The sequence below is a fragment of the Panulirus ornatus genome, chromosome 2, assembly GCF_036320965.1.
Source record: "Panulirus ornatus isolate Po-2019 chromosome 2, ASM3632096v1, whole genome shotgun sequence".
In the NCBI taxonomy this organism is placed as follows: domain Eukaryota; kingdom Metazoa; phylum Arthropoda; class Malacostraca; order Decapoda; family Palinuridae; genus Panulirus; species Panulirus ornatus.
Window position 1 is genome coordinate 27,308,421 of NC_092225.1, and position 24,170 is coordinate 27,332,590.

Sequence of the window (24,170 nt, forward strand, 5' to 3'; positions counted from 1 at the left end):
TGTTGACAAATGAAGGGATCATAAATGAATATGCATGAATACTCCACATGTATGGTACTATACAATGATAAATGCTATATATTATGTTGTACATGAAATGCTTATCAGCAAACAATGTTTATTGCTGAAATGAGTAATCGGTGAATGAGAAATGAAAGAATGAATCATTTGGAGTGGTATACTGATGTATAACAAGATGACATGATGTTTAACTAAGTGACTTTTGGTTGTTAAATCTCACACAAGTCATACACATTGATACATCGTGTAGGACAATTGGTAGATGGTTCAGCCGAATTTTTTTAGTTTTGTTTGTAACCATTTTGTCTTTGATACTAATTTCGGTAATAAGGCTTACAATTTCTTCAACTTTTTCATGACAGTGTAGAAATGATTTTATTATATGATGTTACCAAATATTGATTACATTTTGTTATGTATCAGGCCAAAGCAGGATACTATGGTAAGTATGGCCATGGAGTCGAAGTTGCAGGACGGCCAACACCGGACTACCTTTTGCACGAGAATAAAAGAGCACCCAAGTCCAAGCTCCAATCCAGGATCTCCAGTCACAGAACTCTCACCTCCTTTTACTACTCGAGTGGCTATTCCAACCCCGTCCCGCAAGTCCCATCAACGTTCACGTTCGGATGCTACAGTAGCTCTCCAGGGACACAGCAGTTCCTCAAGAGGACACAAGAGAACCCCATCATCAGGTCAGAAACATAGTTTGCTTTGAAATAGCATGATTTTTTGAGGTACAAGTATATTAGCCTTATTTCTTAACTGATATGATAGGAAAAGTCTGCTGAGATTAACAATAATGAATGAGAGAGACAGGAGGAGGGGAGGGGGAAGAAAGAGAGGGAAGGTAACAGTACTTAAGTCTGATTACATACAAAAAGGTTTTACTATGAGGTAGGGCTAGCATGTTGTGCTCATTTCGCATAGCACTTTTAACACTACTTTTGAAATTTGCTGCTGTGCACAGTGCACAAAACGGCGGTCTTTGGTTCATCTGTAACTGTTTGTAGCTATTTGCATAGTCCACTTTTTTGTACATATTCTTTTACGTGTGTTTCTTCCATTTTTATTGAGAAACAATATTTGATTTTTTTTAGGTGGAATCACAGGATATCATCCAACTGTTAATGGTTAAGATGTAATTAGATGGAGAAAGGTGATAGGTGATTAACTGCATGAAGTCACAAGAGATGGGTAAATTATCAGGTGGTTAAATGAATGTCAGTTAAGTGAGCCCTCCTCTCTGAGCTTCTCAAGTTTAGTCACCACAAAGATCTAATAGAGGAGGTCCAGATGAGGATAGTAGAAATAGTACTGGAGTAAAGAGAGCTGAGTTACAGCAATAGATCAGAAGCCATTAATTTTGCCACCATGGAAGAGAAAGTAAGGGGAGACTTAAATATACCTTTCAAGTTTTTGTATCTCTTTGATTATATCAACAGTCGACATGCCCCTGAAAAATGATGAATAGAGCATTCAGAAACTGTTACATGATATCAAGCAAGAAACTTGCTTCATATCATGTAACAGATGTACTGAAGTACTTTTGTAATATGAATAGTGGATGATTGGAATAAACTAAGCGAGGAAATTGTGTGTTGACAGCATACAAAAATTTAAAAACTTGTATGATTGCGGGAAATTTTAGAGATGTTCCTACAGGTGTAAAACTCTTACCCCATGCATCAGTAGATGATTAGACACACACACACACACACACACACACACACACACACATTTAGTTATCTAGAATAGACATTAATGAAATACTAAGACTTAACCCATTCAAGGCTTATGGGTATGATGAAATTTCACCTCATTCTGAGGATATGTGCTGATATGCTCTTCAAGATGTCATTGGAGATAGAGAGAGGCATAGTGCCAGGGGAATGGCTTAAGGTGATTGTCACACCTTTGTATTAGAAATGAGACCAGAAACAGTTCCTAAACTATAGAATGGTCCCACTGATAAGTATGGTCTGTACAGTTTTTGAAAAGATATGAAAACAAATGGATGACTTTCCACAAAGGAAAAATGAGAGAGCATAGTTTCAGGGAAAGGAGGTCCTGTGTAACAAACCTCTTCTGTTTCTGCAAGAGTGTGAACTTGTCTTTGACGAAAGGGAAGGCCGGGTTTTGTTTATACCTAACCTTCCAGAAACCATTTGACACTATATACATAGGAGGCTGATAAGAAACTGGATCACCAGGTAGGAATAAGGGGAAGACTCCTTCAATAGATAGAAAATTATGGTAGTAGAAGGGAGAATATATGTCAAAGGAGCCTTCTCCAGATGGGTTGAGGTGACTATTGGAATGCTATAGGGAGAATACCTACTTACTTACAAGTACCCATGATAAGAATTAGCAGCCAGAATGGCAGAGCTAGCACTAATTGCTTTCAGCATGCCTTGCCTGATGTATAAAACTGTTCTCAGCTGCTAGTGTACTGTTTGTGTATATGAATGAATGATTGTTGTCATCATTTATGCATGTAAATTTGTGTATGTTATAAATGCGAGTAGCTTATACCTGTTTATGTGTTTACATGTATTAAAGGATACTGATTTTATAATTGCATAACTTACGTTAAACTTCTTTTTTTGTAGGAAGCATAAAGAATTGTCTCGGGGACCTCACATCTGGTCGAGCTTTTGACAATGGTTGCTGCTGTTTTGATTCTGAAGAAGCCAGATGCAACTCTTTACGTGGAAAAACTATTGAATGCCACTGTGGAGTAAGTTTTTTAGGGAAAAGTAGCTTTTAATGCTTACACAATGCTTATCAGTTATTGGTTATTCACATTTTCTTGATTTTACGTTGACACTTTTAAAATGATTGATTTGTGGCAAAGTTTTTGTCTTCCCTTTTTTGTTTTTACTTAGATTTGAGTGTAAATGTTTACACAGTCAGATTATGCACAACATACAGTAAATTCCTTACTATCATCACCATTAAAGTGATTTTCTTTACAATCTAATCTCTGCTAGTGAACACTTGGGTTAAATCTTTTGGGGTCAGCCCCCACAGCCCAGGCTGGGCCCAAGCCAATGGGGTGGGTCATTGGTTGACCAAGCTGTTGGAAACTGCTTTTCAAGCTGCTTATTTCCTTACAAATAGAATTGCTGTGTTCTAATATAACCCTACAAAAGATATTGACATGGTAAAGGAACAGATTGCTTGGAGCAGCTGAAATCACTAATTGTACTACCTGGAGTGCCACCTGGTGAGGTATATCATCATCTGTACTTGGAAAATTCAAGAAGGCATTGTACCCAAATTACACACGGAAATCTCTGTAAAATGCTACGCCTGAAATCCAAAGTGCCTTATGCTCAAAAAGATAGAATGCTTCAAACATACAGGAAATGAGAGACTTAAACACCTTGCCAACAATTGTCAGATACACCTGGGATGCACAGTGATGTTGAAGAGTGGAAAAGTACTTACAAAGTGTGCTGGACCAGCTAGGCTCTGGGGACTACATGGGACAGAGGTCTGCAGCCTCCAACAGCTAATTTGACCTCTGATAAAATTCCACAACAGTTTCATAAAGCTAGGATGTTCAGAATGCTTGGTAAGGTTTATCTTTACCCAGCAGTTGCATGTTAACAGTTTCCATGGGAAAATAGATAATTTTGCAAAGTGATGGTATAGGAATGTGAATTTAAACCCTAGTCTGTACTTTCTGCTCACCTCACTTGAATTAGACATTTAGTTATTGAGGAGCACCAATACTTCTGGAGCAGTAGAGAGCATGGTATTGATATGTGTGCTGCAAGTTTTCACCCTTTAATTGGAGTAGTTGAAAGCCATGATGAATAGTGGTTATTGTTTAGAATTTCAGGGTGTCCATTTGAGATGTTTTTGTCTACTGGTCTTCTGATCACAGATAAGCATATATGCTGGTGGCTTATTCATGTTAAAACAAACATATGGTTCTACTACAAATTCATGTGAATAAGATGTAGGATGTACACTGAATATGTGAACATTCTCTTTACTTTAGGACTCCCTGTTTTCCCTTGATAAAGCTTTATGATAAGTAAAATATACTTTGATCCTATTGGAAAATACTGAGTTTATATACTAGATGTTCTATGTCAGTTCCAATAATGACATAGCACTCTTATCAAATGGAATTGGGGAAAATTTCCTATAATCATTGGTTTCTCCTAATATATTCTTTCAGGCTCCAAGATTATCTCCAGAGATAGAATTTGTACGTGCCCTGATCAGTATTGGTAAGCGGTTGGGAGCACAACCAACTAAAGAAGCCAAGACTTCACGATTACTTGCAGAGTTGTCTGTTCTAAATTTGAATTTACCAGCGCGTGTGTACCTGCCTCTATGTGCCACAGAGATGCCCCATCATGTTGTTCGCATCCCACCTCAAGCTGCAGTTGTGCTCAACTCCAAAGACAAGGTATATATATATATTGAAATGTTAAATACCAAACATTGACATTTTATGAATACAGTATTAATGGGAAATGACCTCTTATTCAGGTTTGAAGTACTTGATCATGAATTATTGCATTACAAAATGCAGGGAAGTTGTTGATTTTGATTGGTTTTAACCAAAATAGTTCCATAGTAATATCCCTTTTTTCCTTCTAAGATTTTTGGAGGTCAAAGGGACAAGAATCCAAATTTTATTGTAACAGTAGATATACTGTTAAATTTGAATAATTATGAAATTATTACTTTAGTGTATTGTGTGTTTTTGAATTAAAGGAACCACCACCAGAGTTTGTACTCATTGACTACGAAGTAAAACCAGTCTGTTCATTCATTCATAGCATTGGCATCAGTTCAGAATGATATCTCTGCACTTATGGCTCATAGAAAGTTAAAGAAATAAATTCAGGTTAAAAACCTTGTTTCAGGCACCTTACATCATCATAGAAAGTTAAAGAAATAAATTCAGTTTAAAAACCTTGTTTCAGGCACCTTACATCATCTACGTAGAAGTGTTAGAGGTGGACAACCTGGATACTGCTCCTGTTCAGATAAAGCTAACTCATAGTTTACGACACACTCGCTCTGAGGAAAATCTTGTTGACTCCCCAGCTTCTACCTCCTCCTCGCAGCTGGACCTCACTGCCACCCCAACCACTACTGCCACGGCCACTACCAGCGGCCTTGGCTCAACCTCCTCCATTCCTTCTTCACTCAGTTCACCACACCTAACATCTGGTATGTTCAGCCTATTTGTAAAAACAATTACTGTGTAACAAAAACAGAGTAAACTATAGATGTGCTCTGCACCCCTTGTCTCCACCTGGTCCACTTCAGGGTAGGTGGGCAGGTGGATCCTGGGAATGTGGGAGTGTTAATAAATATGCTCATCCTGTATGTGTTTAGGAATTATTTTGACAGCTGGTTGGGCCATGGTGGGCAGGTGGATCCTGGGAATGTGGGAGTGTTAATAAATATGCTCATCCTGTATGTGTTTAGGAATTATTTTGACAGCTGGTTGGGCCATAAGTTCATATACCTGAAGGGTAGGTAGTGATTGATGATGATGGGGTGGTAGTTCTCTTTAATTTTGTAGATTTCTCGTGACTGATTTTTGTAGGATAGTTAGCTTGATGGTTAGTTTTAAGGTGGTTTAAGCTTACCTCTTTGGGTTCAGCCACCCAAATGGCTGGAGAGAAATTACATGTCTCTGGACACTTTGTTATGTTGTAAAATATTTATGTCCCAAACCAAATCACTGAGCTGAGATATAGATTATAAGTTTTCTTTTGCCAGGTTACTTAGATGAGTCAGACTGCTGGAGCCATGAGGATGATGAGATCAGTCAGCAGTATTGTAGACTTAAAAAGCCTCGAGACCGTGACACTATATCCATGATGTCCCTGGACTCTTGTGATTCACGAGAACTGACTGCTCGGGGAGCAGCAGACATCCGTCGCCGCCTTTCTGAGACTGTCAATGCTCCAAAGACAGGGTTCAAGAGAGACCCAGAAGATCCATCTGCAGCAGCATTAAAAGAGCCATGGGAGAATAAGGTTGGTGTGGTACATCAAGTTCTTGGTCCTGGCAGTGTTTAAGATTTTTAGTTCGATAGAAAATCTCCGTACTATATGCCAGGACTTTGTATTGCATCAAGTCGAAAACACCTCATCTTCTACCCTGTCATTTGATTTATTCAACCAGTCTTAAATTTTTTTATTTCATTTTCGCTATCTCCTGCATTCGCGAGGTAGCATTAGGACCAGGTGAAGAAATGGCCTCATTTGCTCACTTCCTCTCCTTAGCTGTCATGTATAATGATGGAATTGCCTATTGGGCTTGGCTTCCTGTGTTTGACTGTTTTTGATGCATCATATGTGACAATTAGAGAGTGGATGTTTGTAAATTAGGCTGTTGTTCTGTTCCAGACACTACCTTACTAATGCAGGAAAAGCAGCTATACAAAGCAGAAAAGGGCCTCTTCCTTCATGGTGATCAGAGTGTTCCCGTTGGATTTCTTTTTAAGTTAGATTTCCATTATTAGAATTTTTTTATTCACTGGGAAGGGCTTGTCTTGTTTCGTCTTATAATCCAGAGTGTAACAGCTCAACAAAGGCTTTTGAAGAATTGCACACTGCCAAAACAGTTATACACTTTCCTCTTACTATTAATTTTTTCATTATACAATGGTCTGAAGGGTTAATTTTGTGTTTTGAGTAAGTGAATAATTGATCGAGAAGAGAGAGAGAGAGAGTGTTAGATATATGGGAAAAGCTAGATAGAGAGACATGAAAATAGTGATGTCCTATTCATTTGAAAATCATGCTGATGGCATTATGTTTAAAGACCGTGATTTTGATGGTCTGGAGACAATCATGCAAAAATCTTATCTCTGTTTGAGAATGAGACTGATTCAGTCACCCTTTGGCCACTTGGTATATTCATTGTTCACTTCAGTTGTCCTCAAGTTTTATTAATCATGTATTATAAATGCTTTTGAAATACTTATATTGAGGATTTACCGTTTGATTGAATACATTCATTTTACTATTAGATAGCTACTTTTGTAGTGAAATCTTTCACTGAAGTTCAGGTTTTCTCTGTCATTAATGGTAAATGTTTGAATTGTTTGGATTCTTATTATAATACAAATTTGTTTATGGGCAAAATTGCAGGTTGAACGTATTCGAGAAAGTTCTCCATATGGACACTTGGCATCTTGGCGTCTCCTTTCAGTCATTGTCAAGTGTGGAGATGATCTCAGGCAAGAATTACTTGCCTACCAGCTTCTCTGTATGTTCCAAAAAATCTGGGCTGAAGAAAAGGTATCTCTTTGGCTTAGACCTTATAAGTAAGTATCCTTCCATGTATTTTCTTGCTAAGGACTTTATGTACTTAAGTAATGTATTACTGGTGTAATCTTGCCATTGTATGAAATGAGGCTGATGTAATAATTTAGAGGGCAGTGATAGATATGTAATAGTAAAAAAACATTTTATTAAACAGCATTGCTCATTTTCTTTCTGCAAATGGCTTATCAATTTATCATCTTGCAGTAGCTGAAATCAATAACATGAATTTAATTTTGTGGTACATACTGACAAAGGAGTATCCAAGGTATTGGATATCTTATAACCTGATGATTTTTTATTGATGCAGTTGTTAATGTTTGCTCTATTACAAGGAGTATTATTGTTAAGTTTAGCCACACAGTATTGTAAACTGATTACATAACAAATGCAGGTGTTTTGCTGAACTTTATTACATGTAAGTGCAGCTTAATCATCATTGTGAAAGTCAAACAGATTATTATTATATTACAGGATCTTAGTATTATCAGATGACTCTGGTATGATTGAACCCATCGTGAACACGTGTTCATTGCACCAGATAAAGAAGAACAGCAAAATGTCCATGTTAGAGTACTTTATCAAAGAGTTTGGAGATAAGAATTCTGAAGAGTTTCTTACTGCACAGAGAAAGTTTGTAGAATCTTGTGCTGCCTACTGCCTCGTCTGTTACATCATTCAGGTCAAGGACAGGTAAGTATTGGAGCAAACAAATACAATTATTGATATATTACCAATATAGCTGCAGAAATCCTCTCCTCCAGTTTTTACTTTTCCAAAAGAAGGAACAGAGAAGGGGAACAAGTGAGGATTTTCCGTCTAAGGCTCAGTCCTCTGTTCTTGATGCTACCTCGTTGATGCTGTTTCCTGTGAGGCGGGATAGCGCCAGGAATGGATGAAGGCATGCAAGTATGAATATGTACATGTGTGTATATATATATATAAATATATATATATATATATATTTTTTTTTTTTTTCATACTATTCGCCATTTCCCGCATTAGCGAGGTAGCGCTAAGAACAGAGGACTGGGCCTTTGAGGGAATATCCTCACCTGGCCCCCTTCTCTGTTCCTTCTTTTGGAAAAAAAAAAAAAAAAAAAAAAAAAAAAAAAAACGAGAGGGGAGGATTTCCAGCCCCCCGCTCCCTTCCCTTTTAGTCGCCTTCTACGACACGCAGGGAATACGTGGGAAGTATTCTTTCTCCCCTATCCCCAGGGATAATATATATATATATATTATTGAAAGAAAGAAAGATATATATATATATATATATATATATATATATATATATATATATATATATATATATATATATATATATATATCTTTCTTTCTTTCAAACTATTCGCCATTTCCCGCATTAGCGAGGTAGCGTTAAGAACAGAGGACTGGGCCTTGAGGGAATACCCTCACCTGGCCCAATTCTCTGTTCCTTCTTTTGGAAAATTAAAAAAAAAAAAACGAGAGGGGAGGATTTCCAGCCCCCCGCTCCCTCCCCTTTTAGTCGCCTTCTACGACACGCAGGAAATACGTGGGAAGTATTCTTTCTCCCCTATCCCCAGGGATAATATATATACATACACCAACATATATATATATATATATATATATATATATATATATATATGGTTCTCAGTGAATGTAGGTTTGCGGCAGGGGTGTGTGATGTCTCCATGGTTGTTTAATTTGTTTATGGATGGGGTTGTAAGGGAGGTAAATGCAAGAGTCCTGGAAAGAGGGGCAAGTATGAAGTCTGTTGGGGATGAGAGAGCTTGGGAAGTGAGTCAGTTGTTGTTCGCTGATGATACAGCGCTGGTGGCTGATTCATGTGAGAAACTGCAGAAGCTGGTGACTGAGTTTGGTAAAGTGTGTGGAAGAAGAAAGTTGAGAGTAAATGTGAATAAGAGCAAGGTTATTAGGTACAGTAGGGGTGAGGGTCAAGTCAATTGGGAGGTGAGTTTGAATGGAGAAAAACTGGAGGAAGTGAAGTGTTTTAGATATCTGGGAGTGGATCTGTCAGCGGATGGAACCATGGAAGTGGAAGTGGATCATAGGGTGGGGGAGGGGGCGAAAATTTTGGGAGCCTTGAAAAATGTGTGGAAGTCGAGAACATTATCTCGGAAAGCAAAAATGGGTATGTTTGAGGGAATAGTGGTTCCAACAATGTTGTATGGTTGCGAGGCGTGGGCTATGGATAGAGATGTGCGCAGGAGGATGGATGTGCTGGAAATGAGATGTTTGAGGACAATGTGTGGTGTGAGGTGGTTTGATCGAGTAAGTAACGTAAGGGTAAGAGAGATGTGTGGAAATAAAAAGAGCGTGGTTGAGAGAGCAGAAGAGGGTGTTTTGAAATGGTTTGGGCACATGGAGAGAATGAGTGAGGAGAGATTGACCAAGAGGATATATGTGTCGGAGGTGGAGGGAACGAGGAGAAGAGGGAGACCAAATTGGAGGTGGAAAGATGGAGTGAAAAAGATTTTGTGTGATCGGGGCCTGAACATGCAGGAGGGTGAAAGGAGGGCAAGAAATAGAGTGAATTGGAGTCATGTGGTATACAGGGGTTGACGTGCTGTCAGTGGATTGAAGCAAGGCATGTGAAGCGTCTGGGGTAAACCATGGAAAGCTGTGTAGGTATGTATATTTGCGTGTGTGGACGTGTGTATGTACATGTGTATGGGGGGGGGGGTTGGGCCATTTCTTTCGTCTGTTTCCTTGCGCTACCTCGCAAACGCGGGAGACAGCGACAAAGTATGAAAAAAAAAAAAAAAAAATATATATATATATGTTGGTGTATGTATATGTGTTATCCCTGGGGATAGGGGAGAAAGAATACTTACCACATATTCCCTGTGTATTGTTAAAGGTGACTGGGGGGGCCTGGAAATCCTCCCCTCTAGTTTTTTTAATTTTCCAAAAGAAGGGACAGAGAAAGGGGGCCAAGTGAGGATATTCCTTCTAAGGCTCAGTCCTCCGTTCTTAACACTACCTTGCTAATGTGGGAAATGGTGAACATATATGAAAAAAATTTATGTGTATATGGGGTTGTGCGCGTGAGGGTGGATGTGCTGGGGGTGAGATGTTTGGGGACGGTGTGTGGTGTGGGGTGGTTTGATCGAGTGGGTGATGTGGGGGTGGGAGAGATGTGTGGGAGTGGAAGGAGCGTGGTTGGGAGGGCGGGGGAGGGTGTTTTGAAGTGGTTTGGGCACGTGGAGGGAGTGGGTGGGGAGGGGTTGGCCGGGGGGATGTGTGTGTCGGAGGTGGGGGGAGCAAGGAGAGGTGGGGGGCCAGGTTGGAGGTGGGGGGGTGGAGTGGGAGAGATTTTGGGTGGTCGGGGCCTGAACATGCGGGGGGTGGGGGGCGGGCGGGGAATGGAGTGGATTGGATTGATGTGGTGTGCCGGGGTCAGCGTGCTGTCAGTGAATTGGGGTGGGCCGTGGAGGGTTCTGTGAGGCCTGGATGTGGGGGGGGAGCTGTGGTTTCGGGCATTGTTGCGTGGCAGCTGGAGACTGGGTGTGGACGAGTGGGGCCTTCGTTGTCTTTTCCTAGCGCTGCCTCGCACATTTGGGGGGGGTGTTATTCCGTGTGTGGTGGGGTGGCGGTGGGAGTGGATGGGGGCAGACGGTGTGAATTGTGTGCATGTGTGTATATGTGTGTGTCTGTGTGTGTATATATATATGTGTGTGTCCATTGAGATGTATGGGTGTGTATGTTTGCGTGTGTGGACGTGTATGTGTATGCATGTGTGTGGGGGTCGGTTGGGCCATTTTTTTCGTCTGTTTCCTTGCGCTACCTCGCAAACGCAGGAGACAGCGACAAAGCAAAATATATATATATATATATATATATATATATATATATATATATATATATATATATATATATATATATATATATATATATATATCTTTCTTTCTTTCTTTCATACTATTTGCCACTTCCCGCGTTAGCAAGGTAGCGCTAAGAACAGAGGACTGGGCCCCTGAGGGAACATCCTCACCTGGCCCCTTCTCTGTTCCTTCTTTTGGAAAATTAGAATTAAAATTAAAAAATTAAAAAAAATGAGAGGGAAGGATTTCCAGCCACCCGCTCATATATATATATATATATGAGTGGATAGGCCATTCTTTGTCCAGCTGTTTCCTGACACAGCCTTGCTGATGCCCCACAGGAAACAGCATCACTTCTCCCTGCTTAATCAAGGTAGTGCCAGGAAAACAGACAAAAAAGGCCACATTCATTCACACTCAGTCTCTAGCTGTCATGTGTAATGCACCAAAACCACAGCTCCCTGTCCACATCCAGGCCCCCACAGACATTTCCATGGTATACCACATCATTCCAGTTCATTCTATTTCTTGCATGCCTCTCACCCTCCTTTATGTTCCGGTCCTGGTTCCTCAAAACCTTTTTCACTCCATCCTTCTAACTCCAGTTTGGTCTCCCACTTCTCCTTGTTCCCTCCACCTCTGACACATATATCCTCTTTGTCAATCTTTCCTCACTCATTCTCTCCATTCATACTTACATCCCAATTAACTTGTCCCTCAACCCTACTGAACCTAATAACCTTGCTCTTTTTCACATTTATTCTTGACTTTCTCCTTTCACAGGCTTTCCAAACTCGGTCACCAACCTGTGCAGTTTCTCACTTGAATCAGCCACCAGAGCTGTATCATTAGCAAACAACTGACTCACTTCCCAGGCCCTTTCATCCCCAGCAGACAGCATACTCATCCCTCTCTACAAACTCTAGCACTTACCTCCCTGACCACCCCATCCTTAACAAACTGTATATATGTGGTGTTAATGAGATAACCTTAATTAGGGCATGCAGTTGCTCATGTTATGGCTGACTTAAAAAATGCAGGTCAAAGCCCATGAAGATTAGCTCTGTACCATTATGACTCCTTTAATACCCCTGTCAGTCAGCTGTGTATGACTCCCATCGTTTAAGGGTTTATTGTGAAATATTCGATCCCATCAGAGGAGACCATTCTTAAACAGTCATGCATAGCATGTAAAATTTTGGTGTGAATGCTTCAAGTATTCAAGTTATTTCAAGTCTTTTGTCTTTTATTGGCAGTGGAAATATAGCATAGAATATATTTCAGACATAATGGAAACATCTTGCTTGACAATGAAGGCCATATAATACACATAGACTTTGGCTTCATGCTGTCATCATCACCTCGCAATTTAGGCTTCGAATCATCCCCCTTCAAGCTAACACAGGAGCTGGTAGAGGTGATGGGTGGTGAAAACTCTGATATGTTTGCCTACTTCAAGATCCTGCTTCTACAAGGAATGCTGGCAGCCAAAAAGCACAGTGAGAAGATTATCTCCTTGGTGGAGATAATGAGCTCTGGTAAGTGTTGATGCTTTTATTCTTTTGTCACCAACAAAAACACAAACACCAAATTTTGAAAATCATACCCAGGTGCCTGCCCTTGAGTATCCCATAGTATGCTTACAGAGTTTCAGTGTCATCATCATGGACCTGTGGTAATAACAAACACACACAAACACTGAATTTAAAAAACCATACCCAGCTGCATACCCTTGGGGTTCCTTTAGTGTGTGTTCAATGTTTGAAGTTTCTTGCTGCAAGTGTCGTGGAGCTGTTGCACTCTCAAACACACTAACTTCACCAGTGCTTATCCAAAGTGTCGAAGTATCCAGCCCCACCTTGATCTTAAGCTGTTTTGTGATTAATTAACCAGTTATTACAATGCCCCCCAGGTTATGTAATTCCTCAACTATATTTTCAGCCAAATGGCTGCCTGAATTTAGGAAACCATATTTTATTTATTTATTTTTAATCAGTTTATCTCACACACGCATGCACACACAGGCTATTTCAGTAGTATAGATAAGTAAAGGAAAATCTGAAAAATAGGTATACTTTTTTCTGTATTGGTTTGGTAAGGTTTTGAATGGATCATGTTGAGGCAGGCAGTGGGCTTGTGTACAATCATTTTGTTCCATGTGTAATGTGGGTAAAATTGAAAATGGATTGTACAATAGAAGGGTGATTATTAGTGCTCCTGTGCCAGGAAGTGAGAGAAGTGAGGAAGACAGGTGAATGCTGTCTGAGAAAATAAGTGAGTGTGTCAGCAAGTTTGATGCATGGAATCAGGCATTAGAAATATAGCAGTTAGGTGTAAAACTACCGAAAGGCAGGGCTTATGCATACCATTCGTCACGGAATATCTAGAGTTATGAAAAATGAGTTGTGAATAAATGTTGTCAAGTGTTATGTGTGACAAGGGGAGACATATGTTTGTGGACAGAATGCCAGCAGTCCACATGTGGGTGAGGTAGAAAGAAAAGACAGCTATCTGGGTCATAGGAGTGTAACTTGACAACCTGTGAAGTGCTGGCTGACTACGCAACTGTCATAAACCCTCCAGCTACCCAGGCGGGTAGTACCGATAATATACCTCCTTGTTCAGTGGCTTCCTACCATCTACTACCTACCTTGTATTAGAAATCTTTTAGTATACTGGTCACTTACCAGTTATTACTAATTACCACTCATTATTGAAAGCTTGAACACATTTTAGCTAAGTTGTTTGAAGCTGCTTTATTTTACACTTTCCAGAATTTGCTTTCTTTTTCATCACTTCATTTGTGTCAGAAACATTTGCTTAATTATCACAGTGCATAATATATATTTCATTGTTTATGAAGAGGAAATCAGATTTTATATCTATTTTCATTTTCCAGGCTCCAAGCTGGCATGCTTTCGTGCTGGTGCATCTGTGGTGCCAGCTTTAAAAAGTCGCTTCCATGTCAACATGACCGATGAACAGCTTCAGGCATATCTGGACTCTCTTGTTTATAATGCCATCAACTCCATCACAACAAGACTTTATGATGGCTTTCAGTACTTTACCAATGGCATACTCTAGCCCAGACAAAGGCTTGTGCCTTCATTACCTAACTTAGTGTGACCTGAAAGTATATGACCTGGTGGAAACTGGTATATAGAACTGATTGTACTTGTTTCAGGTGATGTACAGCAGAACTTGTGCATCATGGTCCAGGTGGTTTGTAATGGAAGTGGTGTGATATAGTCCAAGTGGTGTGAGGTGGTGTGACTTGGTCTATATGGCACGCCACAGAACTGGGTTGATTCGGTCCAAGTAATGTATACCAAACCATATGACCATTTCTGGTGGTTTAGAGCAGAATTAATGTTAAAATGTTCAGATGGTGAATAGAAGAATTGGTGTGACAGTGAAGGTTGTGTGCAGTAGAGCTGGTGTGACCTTGTGTAGGTGATATATGTAACAGAACTAAAATGAAGTGGTCCAAGTGCTGTTTTGTGGAACTGGTATGACCTGGCTCTCAAGGTATGCAACATGAAGAATGGTTTACATGGTGAGATATCTACCAGAATGACTCACTTGGTGGAGTCTCTCTTCAGTGCAGGTGATGAGTGGAACAGATACTGGGACAAACCTATACTCATTAATAGGAGAAGTAAGTTAGGCAAACAGTTTTAGAGGTCTGGCATTGAGGAGATTACCTAGTGTAGTGAAATGTGTACAAATGTTGAATGTAAAAAAGTAGACACTAATTACCAAAGAAAGGATCAAGAAGCGAGGTGTAGGTGGTGGTAACACGAATCCATAATTCACCTAGTAAAGTATGTTTGTATATCTTGGTATTTTCTCAGTCTACAACATAGAAACAAAAATAAATTCCATTATAAATTGTATATTTTCACATAAATATCCAATCATTGCCTCTGGACTATGGAAAGTACTGGGTACTGTTTTATTATTGTTTGCAGCTCAAAATTCTAATTATTGCTGGAAACTTACTGATTATCTCCCATTGAACAAAATAATTAGTGTTGTTTTCTTGGTTTTGTGCTTGCATTTTTTATCTTTTTCCAACTGCATTCCTGATCTGGCTGGAGCATAAGGTTCAGTATTATTAGTAGGTCCGTTCTTAGCTGTCCAGGATTCACTGTATTTTTATACGAAGCAGAATTATCTCATACGTGAATACTGAAAACTCAGCTAAGGTTTTTAGAAATTATTCCGAGAAGTAACAGAAGCTTTAACTCACGAGAACCAAGGGTTCAAGGGCTATTGGCCCGATATCAGTGCCAACCTAGTGAGGGGTGTTGGCACTGGGTCCTGTGTGTGTGTCAGTCAAGTGAGGGTATTGTCACTAGGCAATGTATCAGTTTCAACTAAGTGAGAATGTTCGGAGTGGTTTGCTGTATCATTGTGAACTAAGGCTGTTAGTATTGACCCATGTACCAGTGTTACTTAAGTATGGATATTGGCACCAGAACTTGTCACCGACATCAACATAATGATGGTATAGTGCCATATGTGAGTGCCAACCAAATGAAGATTTTGGCACTTGTCTTTTTATCTATGTCACTCAAAGAAGGATGTTGCTTCTGGGCCCAGTATCAATGCTTTCCAAGTAGACATGTCATGGCTATGCCATGTTTCAATATCAACTGTATAATGGAGTTGGTTTTAGGCCATTTGTCATTGTCATCCAAGTGAAGGTGTTGGTACTGTGCCATGTATTGTGTTAAGCATGTTTGGAGGTTTGCACTTTGCTGTGTGTTGGAGAATTAGGGATAGTGGGACTAAATCTAGTATCTGCATCAGTGAAATGAGGCTCTGATACTGGGCCTTGAATTATGTCAGCCAATAAGGGTAATAATACCGTACTGGGTCCTTGGTATGTCATCCTAGCAAGAGTGATGGTACTGGGTCCAACATTTGTGCCATTATTCATTATGAGTCAAATAAGGTTATCTTTTGTCAGCCAAGTCAGAGAGTTTGGACTAGGTTGAGTGAGAGAATTGTGACTAGGCATTGTACCAGAATTAGTATGATTTTTACCATCACTGGTACTATGTTTAGTCTAATGTTCTCACAGAAAAGAAAGTTTAACTGGGTGCACCCTCATTAATCCATTTATATTTCATGACCAGAACATTTGCATTCATTTGTGTTATTATGCCTTATTATACAGTGAGAGTAAGTATGATGTATATAATTTTAATGTCAGTTAAGTTTTGCCACTGTTAATATGGAATTAATGATGTGTTACCCAGGTGAGCTGTGACCCAGCCCTCCTTGCCTCACCCCCCACACATCTCATGTCAGCATACAGTATGTCGTCCATTACTCATAAAGGATAGTTAGATCACACTTTTGTAATACTTCATGAGGCTCTTGTATGCCATTATATTATTATCAATGCAACGCTTTTTACCCCATAAGACTTTTTGCTTGTATTTGTATCATTGTAAGTACTGTAAATAGAGTATCAATTGGTCCAAAATATCTTTGTAAACGGTGGTTGCCACATAATGAACTGAGGAAAGTGACAATCTCTAGCAAGTTATGTATGGCAGACAGCTTTTGCTGAAACCCATTTAAAGTGTTATATGAAAGTTAGAATTGGTTTAGGCTCAGGAGTGTGGCAACTTCTGGTTCTGTCCCATTGTCAACACGTTTTGTTCTCATATTCAATAAACTGTTAAGTAAAACTTTTTTGTATGTATGTCATTTTATATGCAATATAATAGTATATTGTATGCAATGAATTGAGGTATATAAGTATTCAGTAGTATCCGTTATTAGCCATTACATGAAATATCCAAATTTCATTTAGGTTTTTGTGAAATGTGATCAGCAGTTATGAACTGATTATTATGGGAGAAGAAAGATGTATCAGGGCAGGAAACTTACCCAGGGAATACAATGTCTCTGCCTTTTTGTCAGCATAGAGAGGTTGGTGTCTGGGGACCTCAATTGTGTAAAATTATTCCCAACAAAAAAAGTCTACACTGGATTCACTTCATGTAAACTGAATGAGAGAGTAAAGAAAATCTTTTGAGAGGAAATTAAATGGATATCTTGTGATTTGTAGTAAGGTGAGTGAATCATAAATGTAGGGATGCTTGTTGAGTGTTACCAAGATACTTGTATTGCATATTCTGGAGCTTATTTGCTCTAAATAAGCAGTACATTATTTCAGTAGACAAATTATATTCCTTCTGACCAAAGAAGTTCAGGGAGTTACAGTAATTTTGGTATCATATTGTTCATGTTTTCATCTATCTGTTGATGTGTAATGTGTGGACATGAATAAAATTTTGCAAGTTTTTTATCCAGAGGAGATGATGCCTTTTGATTCTGGAATTGATTGACCAACTATAATAAAGTTCACTGAGTTCCATTGGTCAGTTGGAGGAGTCAGCCTCCCTTTTAGCGGCAGTCACTCGTATATATTTTGAGTTGAAGAATCTTAATAGTTGTCTTACCTGTTTGCAGTAATAAAAGTTCAACGAAAGTAAATTTTCTGGTTAGAAGGGTAAGCCAAAGCACAATTTGGAGTTTGGATGTAGTGTACAAAATAATGCTTTGACAAATCTTTGACAACTAAAATATCACACTACTAATTTTGAACTTCATAATGTTATGCTAAGTTTGTATAATTGCTTTTTTTTTTAATTTCAATGGAGGGAAGAGAGTTCTTGAGAAAAAGAAGGTTTATTTCACACATTGATGTAACAAAATGTATAATAAATGTAACAAAATTGCTGTTATGATGGAAAAAATAAGTGGTTCTTAAAAAGCATGGGAGTGCATCAGGTCTAGGTAATGTCCCTTATTTATGTTATGTGGATAGGCCATTATGAGAGTAAGGTAAGGATAATTGTAGGATATGGCGAGAGCATAGTAGAAATGTATAGTAAACGTAACAGAATTGCTGTTATAATGGAAAAAATTAGTGGTTCTTAAAAAGCATGAGAGTGCATCAGGTCTAGGTAATGTCTCTTATTTATGTTACATGGATAGGGCATTATGAGAGTATGGTAAGGGTAATTGTAGGGTATGGCTGGACCATGGTAGAATGAAGTGGAATCCCTAGGTAGCTACACAAGAGAATTTTCCTTGCGTTGTTTTGGGAATTTGTAAGCTGTTCCAATCTGTATATTATTCTAACATTTATTTCAATTGTCTAATTGATCAATTTGTTAGAGGATGAGTTGTATGTTAATATTTCTTTGTAACCTGATTACATTTAGAATCATTGACAGACCATAACTGTGTCACCTGCCTTATGTAATCTGTAGGTAGGAACATTAGGTAGTAGTAGTAGGTTGGAACATTAGGCAAAAACAGTCTGTAATAACATTTGGTATGAGCCTCTGAAAACAGTATGCTAAAGTTGCCCCCTGCCAGTGGCCTGTTAATAGTGAGGCACTTAAGGCTAAGAAGTAACACTGTACTTCATCAGTCATGGAGACTCCTTTTGGTACTTGTCTCATGCTGTTCGGCTTCTGTATATGCAAAGGGGCATTGACAATAGAACATAGTTGATGCAGGACCTTTAAACATTAATCTTGTGAATGTTCAAGCCTTGTTATCTCAGAGCATCCTTCAACTCCCCTTTCCTTCCTTCCTCCAATTCCGATATGTAAATCCTCTTTGTTTTTCTTTGTTCATCCTCTCGCACTATCTCCAAACTATTTCAACCCATACCTGTCAGCTTTCACAGTCAGACGGCGTTTACCACCTTACTTTTCTCATACCTTGTTATTCTCGTTTATTTGAAGTGATAATGCCAGTGTTTTGGATTCTCTGCAAGAAGATCTAGTTATGATGAATGAGGTATGTGTGGGTAAAGTTTTGTCAAGTGTGATGTGTGACAAGGAGATTGTATATTTTTTCATAGTGCCAGCAATCCATACGTGGTGATGTAGAAAGAATAGACAGCTACATGCATCAGAGGAGTGTAAATTGACAAACATGCCACTTAAAAGTGTTGGGTCACTACACAGCCATCACAAACTCTCTGATTACCCTGGCAGGCAGCACTGGTAAAGTACTTCCCTGGTCTGTGCCTGCCTACCATCTACTACCTACCAATAATGATCTTTAGTATTTTAGAACAATATATACACTAAACAAGTAACAAACTGATGATACATTTGAGATTTTTGTAAATGTATTTGGAAAAGGTAGTAAATGAAATATCCTCAGTTTAGTGACAAATCTATTGTTTTTAACGCATATGTTGGACATTTCATACAAAGATCTTCGGGCATTGGAGCAGCAAATGGTTTGATCTTCAGCACCCAATTACACATGATGTTTGAAAGACACACAGGACAGCTGGAATCATAAATGACTGCCTTACATTCATATGTACATACACACAAACAGACATACACACACAACAGCAAGAGAATAGGAAAAAGTACATCATATCTTATTAACATAACCAGTAGAAATTCTATACAGATACATAAAAAAAAGTCAAGATGAAGATTTAAAACAGATTTGAATGTAGCCTGGCTGAATAAATCACGTTATCCATGACAATTAAGTTGTGATTTGAAGAATGTTTGCTTGCGGTCCTTTACAAACCTCCCACTGCTTTTTCTTGTACATTTTAAAAAGCATAACTGGAGACACAGCATCAACCACCACAGTCCCTGATGATGTACAATGTATCACAACACACAAGCTTCACCGAATGTTGAAATTACCAAGTGTGTTTGATAAGAAAGTTTACGTCAGTGAAGTTATCTTATTGGTTAAAAAAAAAATTGAAGCAAAGCCTGTGGTACATGCAACAAGAATTCTAATTCTGCACTGGTTCAGTGATTAATCAAGTACATCAAGCTTGGCTATGATCTATACATCTCCAGGGTGAAAAAATTACTTCCACAAAATACATTCCATAGATGAAGAAGAATACAAGATTACAGTCCTGAACATGAGCCATTGTTTAGGGCCACACATAGTGACATACACTCACCAGTACTATACAACATTAACACAATCCATGTATCACACCACAACAAAACTGCATATGATAAAAAATTTTTCATCTGCAGGCATGAGAACTACAAGGTAAAGATGACATTAAAACTAATAGATATCTTTTCATGTTAGAAATGCTAGTATCTCTCTCACTAGTGAACTGTGCATTATAATGTCTTTATTAAGATATTTGTTACTTTATCAAAAACCATCTCAAATGAATAAAATTGCAAAGACAATCACTCCTGCATATAGAAAAAGAATACCTGATAACTTCGTATTTGCCATTCACGATGCATTCTGAAGAACACATACTTGAATTACACCTCAGATATCAGCCTCCTTTAAAAAGAATTGGTAATATAGTTCAGTGTCTCAACAACAATATACTTATGAACTGACAATTATGTATCATTGTCATCTACATAGGCACATGTGAATCTGAGTACCATGACATAAATCTCTCTATAAGCAAGTGGCCTTGCTAACAGTATGGAATAAGGTGCCTTTAATGATGACATCAGTTAACTGACTATTTTCTGCCAGTATATTTGGAACAGTTTTAACAAACACATGCCATAACATTTATGCCTTGAATCCAACTGAAAAACTGTTACAAAAATTCTCACTACATCCTTGAAACCAGAAGCGACTGGGCAGATGTTCTCCGTTTATGTTCATAAGAATTTAGTTCAGATAATATTCATGAATGAATTTGGAATTTTGGCTCTTAACTGTAGCCTCCAGACAAAATAAGTACTGAAAACAAAACCTAAATATCCAAAATAATCCTTTACTAGGCCAAGTTAAACACTACTGGGGACACTGCCAATCTATACTTAGGAAAGAATGAAGGTTAGTTACTTGCGAGTGCTGAGTCATCCTAAAACTAAGGTGCAGGACTTGCATCTCAGGAATGTGCAACTCCTGCAAGATTGCAGAAATTTAAAGGTTTTATCTCATTATAAACTATGTTATATTTCAGTGCAACAAACAATAATCAGTCTTTCACTGCTATTATGTCGTGTTTCTACAGAAAAGTGAAAATAAGTGGAAAAAAAGACTTTTTGGTAATAGTCCGCATCTTTTGCAAATAGTCAATGATAAGGAAATACTGAATATTTCGAGCAGAGTTATGACAAAATTTCCAAGTGACTGAACATCCTTGTGACTGGGTATCCTTCAGAAATTTTAGTACTAAACCATACCTCTCAAAAGTGTTGGTAGTAAGTGCTTTCCTGACAGCTAGGTTCATTACCATAGTGGAAAAATTAGCAGGCGTTAGTAAGATGGTTAGTCACGTTATTCCTTGGATTTCTCATTACCTGGAGGGGGGACAATGTAACAGATTGACTAGTTTAGCTTCTCATACACATGAGCAAGGACAAACATCAGTCGAACCCTTTTGATTAATGTGCGTTATGTTTACTTCTTCCTAATTATTGCAACACAAAATTAAATACAACCTAATGAGGCTGTTACATACAATGTAGACATCTTTCTTACTTTTGAAGCATTTCTGTAGTGTCATCTCGCTGCAAATAAAAGCTTTGTAGTCATCCACATAGCTCCAATCTCTGGAAACAATACAGTGAGCAAGATCCACATACAGGAATACATTATGTCTATACTCCTACTCTTAATACTCCCAGATTAGGAAAACCACAAACTACATTATTTCAATGGTCTAATTTAAGCTTTCATACTATACGCTGTGGTGATAACATATGATCAGTGCTGTTTTACTTTTTAGAGAGGTCTTATCATCCCCTCAGTTCAGCATTCAGAGTTGTCTCATTATAAAGTAAATCGGAGACCATCTTAGAAAAAACAAGTTTGGCATTGCTCAAGTATATGGCTATGCCAAATACTCCCTTTAATCAAATTCATTATATCTGAAGCCAATATTAAATGACTACCAGATTGGACCTGAACTGTTGTGGACCACTCTAGCTAGGGAGGTATTATCTATTTCATATATGATTTAGATATCACATGTAGGGATTAACATGACAGCATCCTCCTCTGTTTGCAAATCCTTCAAATTAATAGAATACAAATGCTTCATATTCAGTGTTATGAGGCAGTGCTATGATCACACACACACAAAAAATAATACAATCCTAGCCACCAACAATCAAACTCGATCATAATTTGTCACAGACCCCATATCAGTCTGCATAGGTACTGAAAGCATGGGAGTGATGACAAACCACTGCCTCATCTAGGAAGAAACTGGACAGAAATCTTAATAGCACCAGAAACATCAACAAATTTATGTAGGTGTCTTGTAGTTGAAAGATTTCCTAGATGGTCTCGCAATGCACTGAGCTAAATGAACAATGTTTAGTCTGACACACTGATAGCAGCTTCTGTTGAAACTCCTTATGGAGTCTATGCCACATAGTATTTATAATAAAACTGAGAAACAGAACAAAGAGAATAAATGCATAAATATTATGAAATGTTTTCATATATATATAATCCCAGATTCTGCTAAATGCAAAAAAATGAGTTTCCATATTCATGTCTCAAGACTTCATTCATTAATATTTTCAAGCACAGTAAAGAAAAAAAAAAATTCAATATTTTACACATTTTTTCTCAAACAATGAGGTGACCTAAATAAATATGTTTCCAAATGACGATCCATCTCCAACAAAAGAGGCATGGAGAACCATACTTGCTTAAATCCAAACAGCTCTGTTCCCATTGATAAATACAGTATGACAGTGAAAGGAGTTTACAATTTAAGCTGCAATCATAAAACTTTCAAAGTTTGAAGTTTTGAGTTCCTGAGTATCGAAAAATACACACAAAAAGGAAGTGGATTAAGAGAATTAGGCTTTCTTCTGCCAGCAGCAAATTGGCTTCTATCATCTTTTATTTCCTATAGAGTATCTGTTCTTCCCCCTTAGTCCCTGTTCTTATATAGTTATCTATACTAACCTACTTTTTTCCCTCAATTCCCAAGAACTTTACTTAATCCTAAAATAAGTATCATACTTTCTGTTGGATGGGTTTCTCTTTAATTACATTTAGCCCACTGCAACTGGAGGAAAGATGATGTTTTTGTAAAATTATTGAAGATATTCACCTTAAACATGATCTTTTCTATGCATGACATATTTAGATGATGACCATGTAGCATTTCAGTCAGGAATACTACAGCAACATTTTACAGACTGAGAGAGAGAGAAATTCTGCCCCTTCTGTAATTCTCATACTTTTGCTCTTTTCTCCCTCTGCATTTCTGAAGTGTCCAACCTTCAATTCACATTATTATCTTCTTGGTCCTCCTTTTTACCTCATTTCCACTGTCGATATCTAAATTTCTTGCAGAAAACTACATCAACAGTGAAAAGTGAGATGCCAAAGATAATAAAAAAGTTAATTTTGAGGAATCCAAGGTAGGACTTGCTGCAAATGCCAAGGGAGGAAAGGACAGGTGAGGACAGAGAGCGAGAGAATGAAGTGCTTACAAAGAGATCTTTCTAAAAGAAAGAGTAGTACATAGAGCTTACCAAAGGAAAATTAAATTTACAAAGAACAATACATGTGAGTCAAGTGCTGTCAAGTATTATATGTGAGATGGTGAGACTGTACAATTGTGGACTGAATACCAATAGCCCATGTGAGGCAGAAAGAAAAGACAATAACCTGAGCTGGTGTGAAACTAGACAGCCACTAAAGTGCCGGCTGTTAGCACAGTCATCACTAACCTAAGAGAGAGTGAAAAAATGTGTGTGTAATTACTATTTGTGTTATGGGAGGAGTTTCTACACTCATGCTGCCATCTTTTAACCCTGAGTATGTACACCCAAACCTCGAGATACAAGGACTTGAGATATGCGTTTATGCAAATGTGTAGCTGACCAAAGAACACCACCTCACAATGCACTGATATTTAATTGCAGGTGACTACTTCTGAACACCATGAGATTATAATTTTTGGATTTTTTTTTTTTCTTTTGTCAAATTCAGTGATCTTGCATTATTAATAGGTGCCTCT

The 24,170-nt window shown here is 38.3% G+C and overlaps 2 protein-coding genes across 6 annotated transcripts in view; one reads left to right on the forward strand and one right to left on the reverse strand.

Moving 5' to 3' along the window:
- fwd (phosphatidylinositol 4-kinase beta fwd) overlaps positions 1–16,869 on the forward strand; it is a 93,533-nt gene extending 76,664 nt beyond the window's left edge. For all 5 annotated transcript variants that reach the window (XM_071672706.1, XM_071672707.1, XM_071672705.1 and 2 more), the window contains 9 exons: positions 445–716; positions 2,634–2,761; positions 4,217–4,450; positions 4,974–5,223; positions 5,782–6,041; positions 7,161–7,336; positions 7,809–8,027; positions 12,449–12,702; positions 14,064–16,869. In XM_071672706.1, the coding sequence (XP_071528807.1) occupies positions 445–716; positions 2,634–2,761; positions 4,217–4,450; positions 4,974–5,223; positions 5,782–6,041; positions 7,161–7,336; positions 7,809–8,027; positions 12,449–12,702; positions 14,064–14,248 (1,978 nt within the window). In that variant the 3' untranslated portion in view covers positions 14,249–16,869. The remainder of the gene's footprint in view (positions 1–444; positions 717–2,633; positions 2,762–4,216; positions 4,451–4,973; positions 5,224–5,781; positions 6,042–7,160; positions 7,337–7,808; positions 8,028–12,448; positions 12,703–14,063) is intronic.
- Positions 16,870–19,371: 2,502 nt separating this feature from the next.
- ATP8A (ATPase phospholipid transporting 8A1) overlaps positions 19,372–24,170 on the reverse strand; it is a 100,576-nt gene continuing 95,777 nt past the window's right edge. The window contains exon 23 of the mRNA XM_071667965.1: positions 19,372–21,735. Within this exon, the coding sequence (XP_071524066.1) occupies positions 21,594–21,735 (142 nt within the window). The 3' untranslated portion in view covers positions 19,372–21,593. The remainder of the gene's footprint in view (positions 21,736–24,170) is intronic.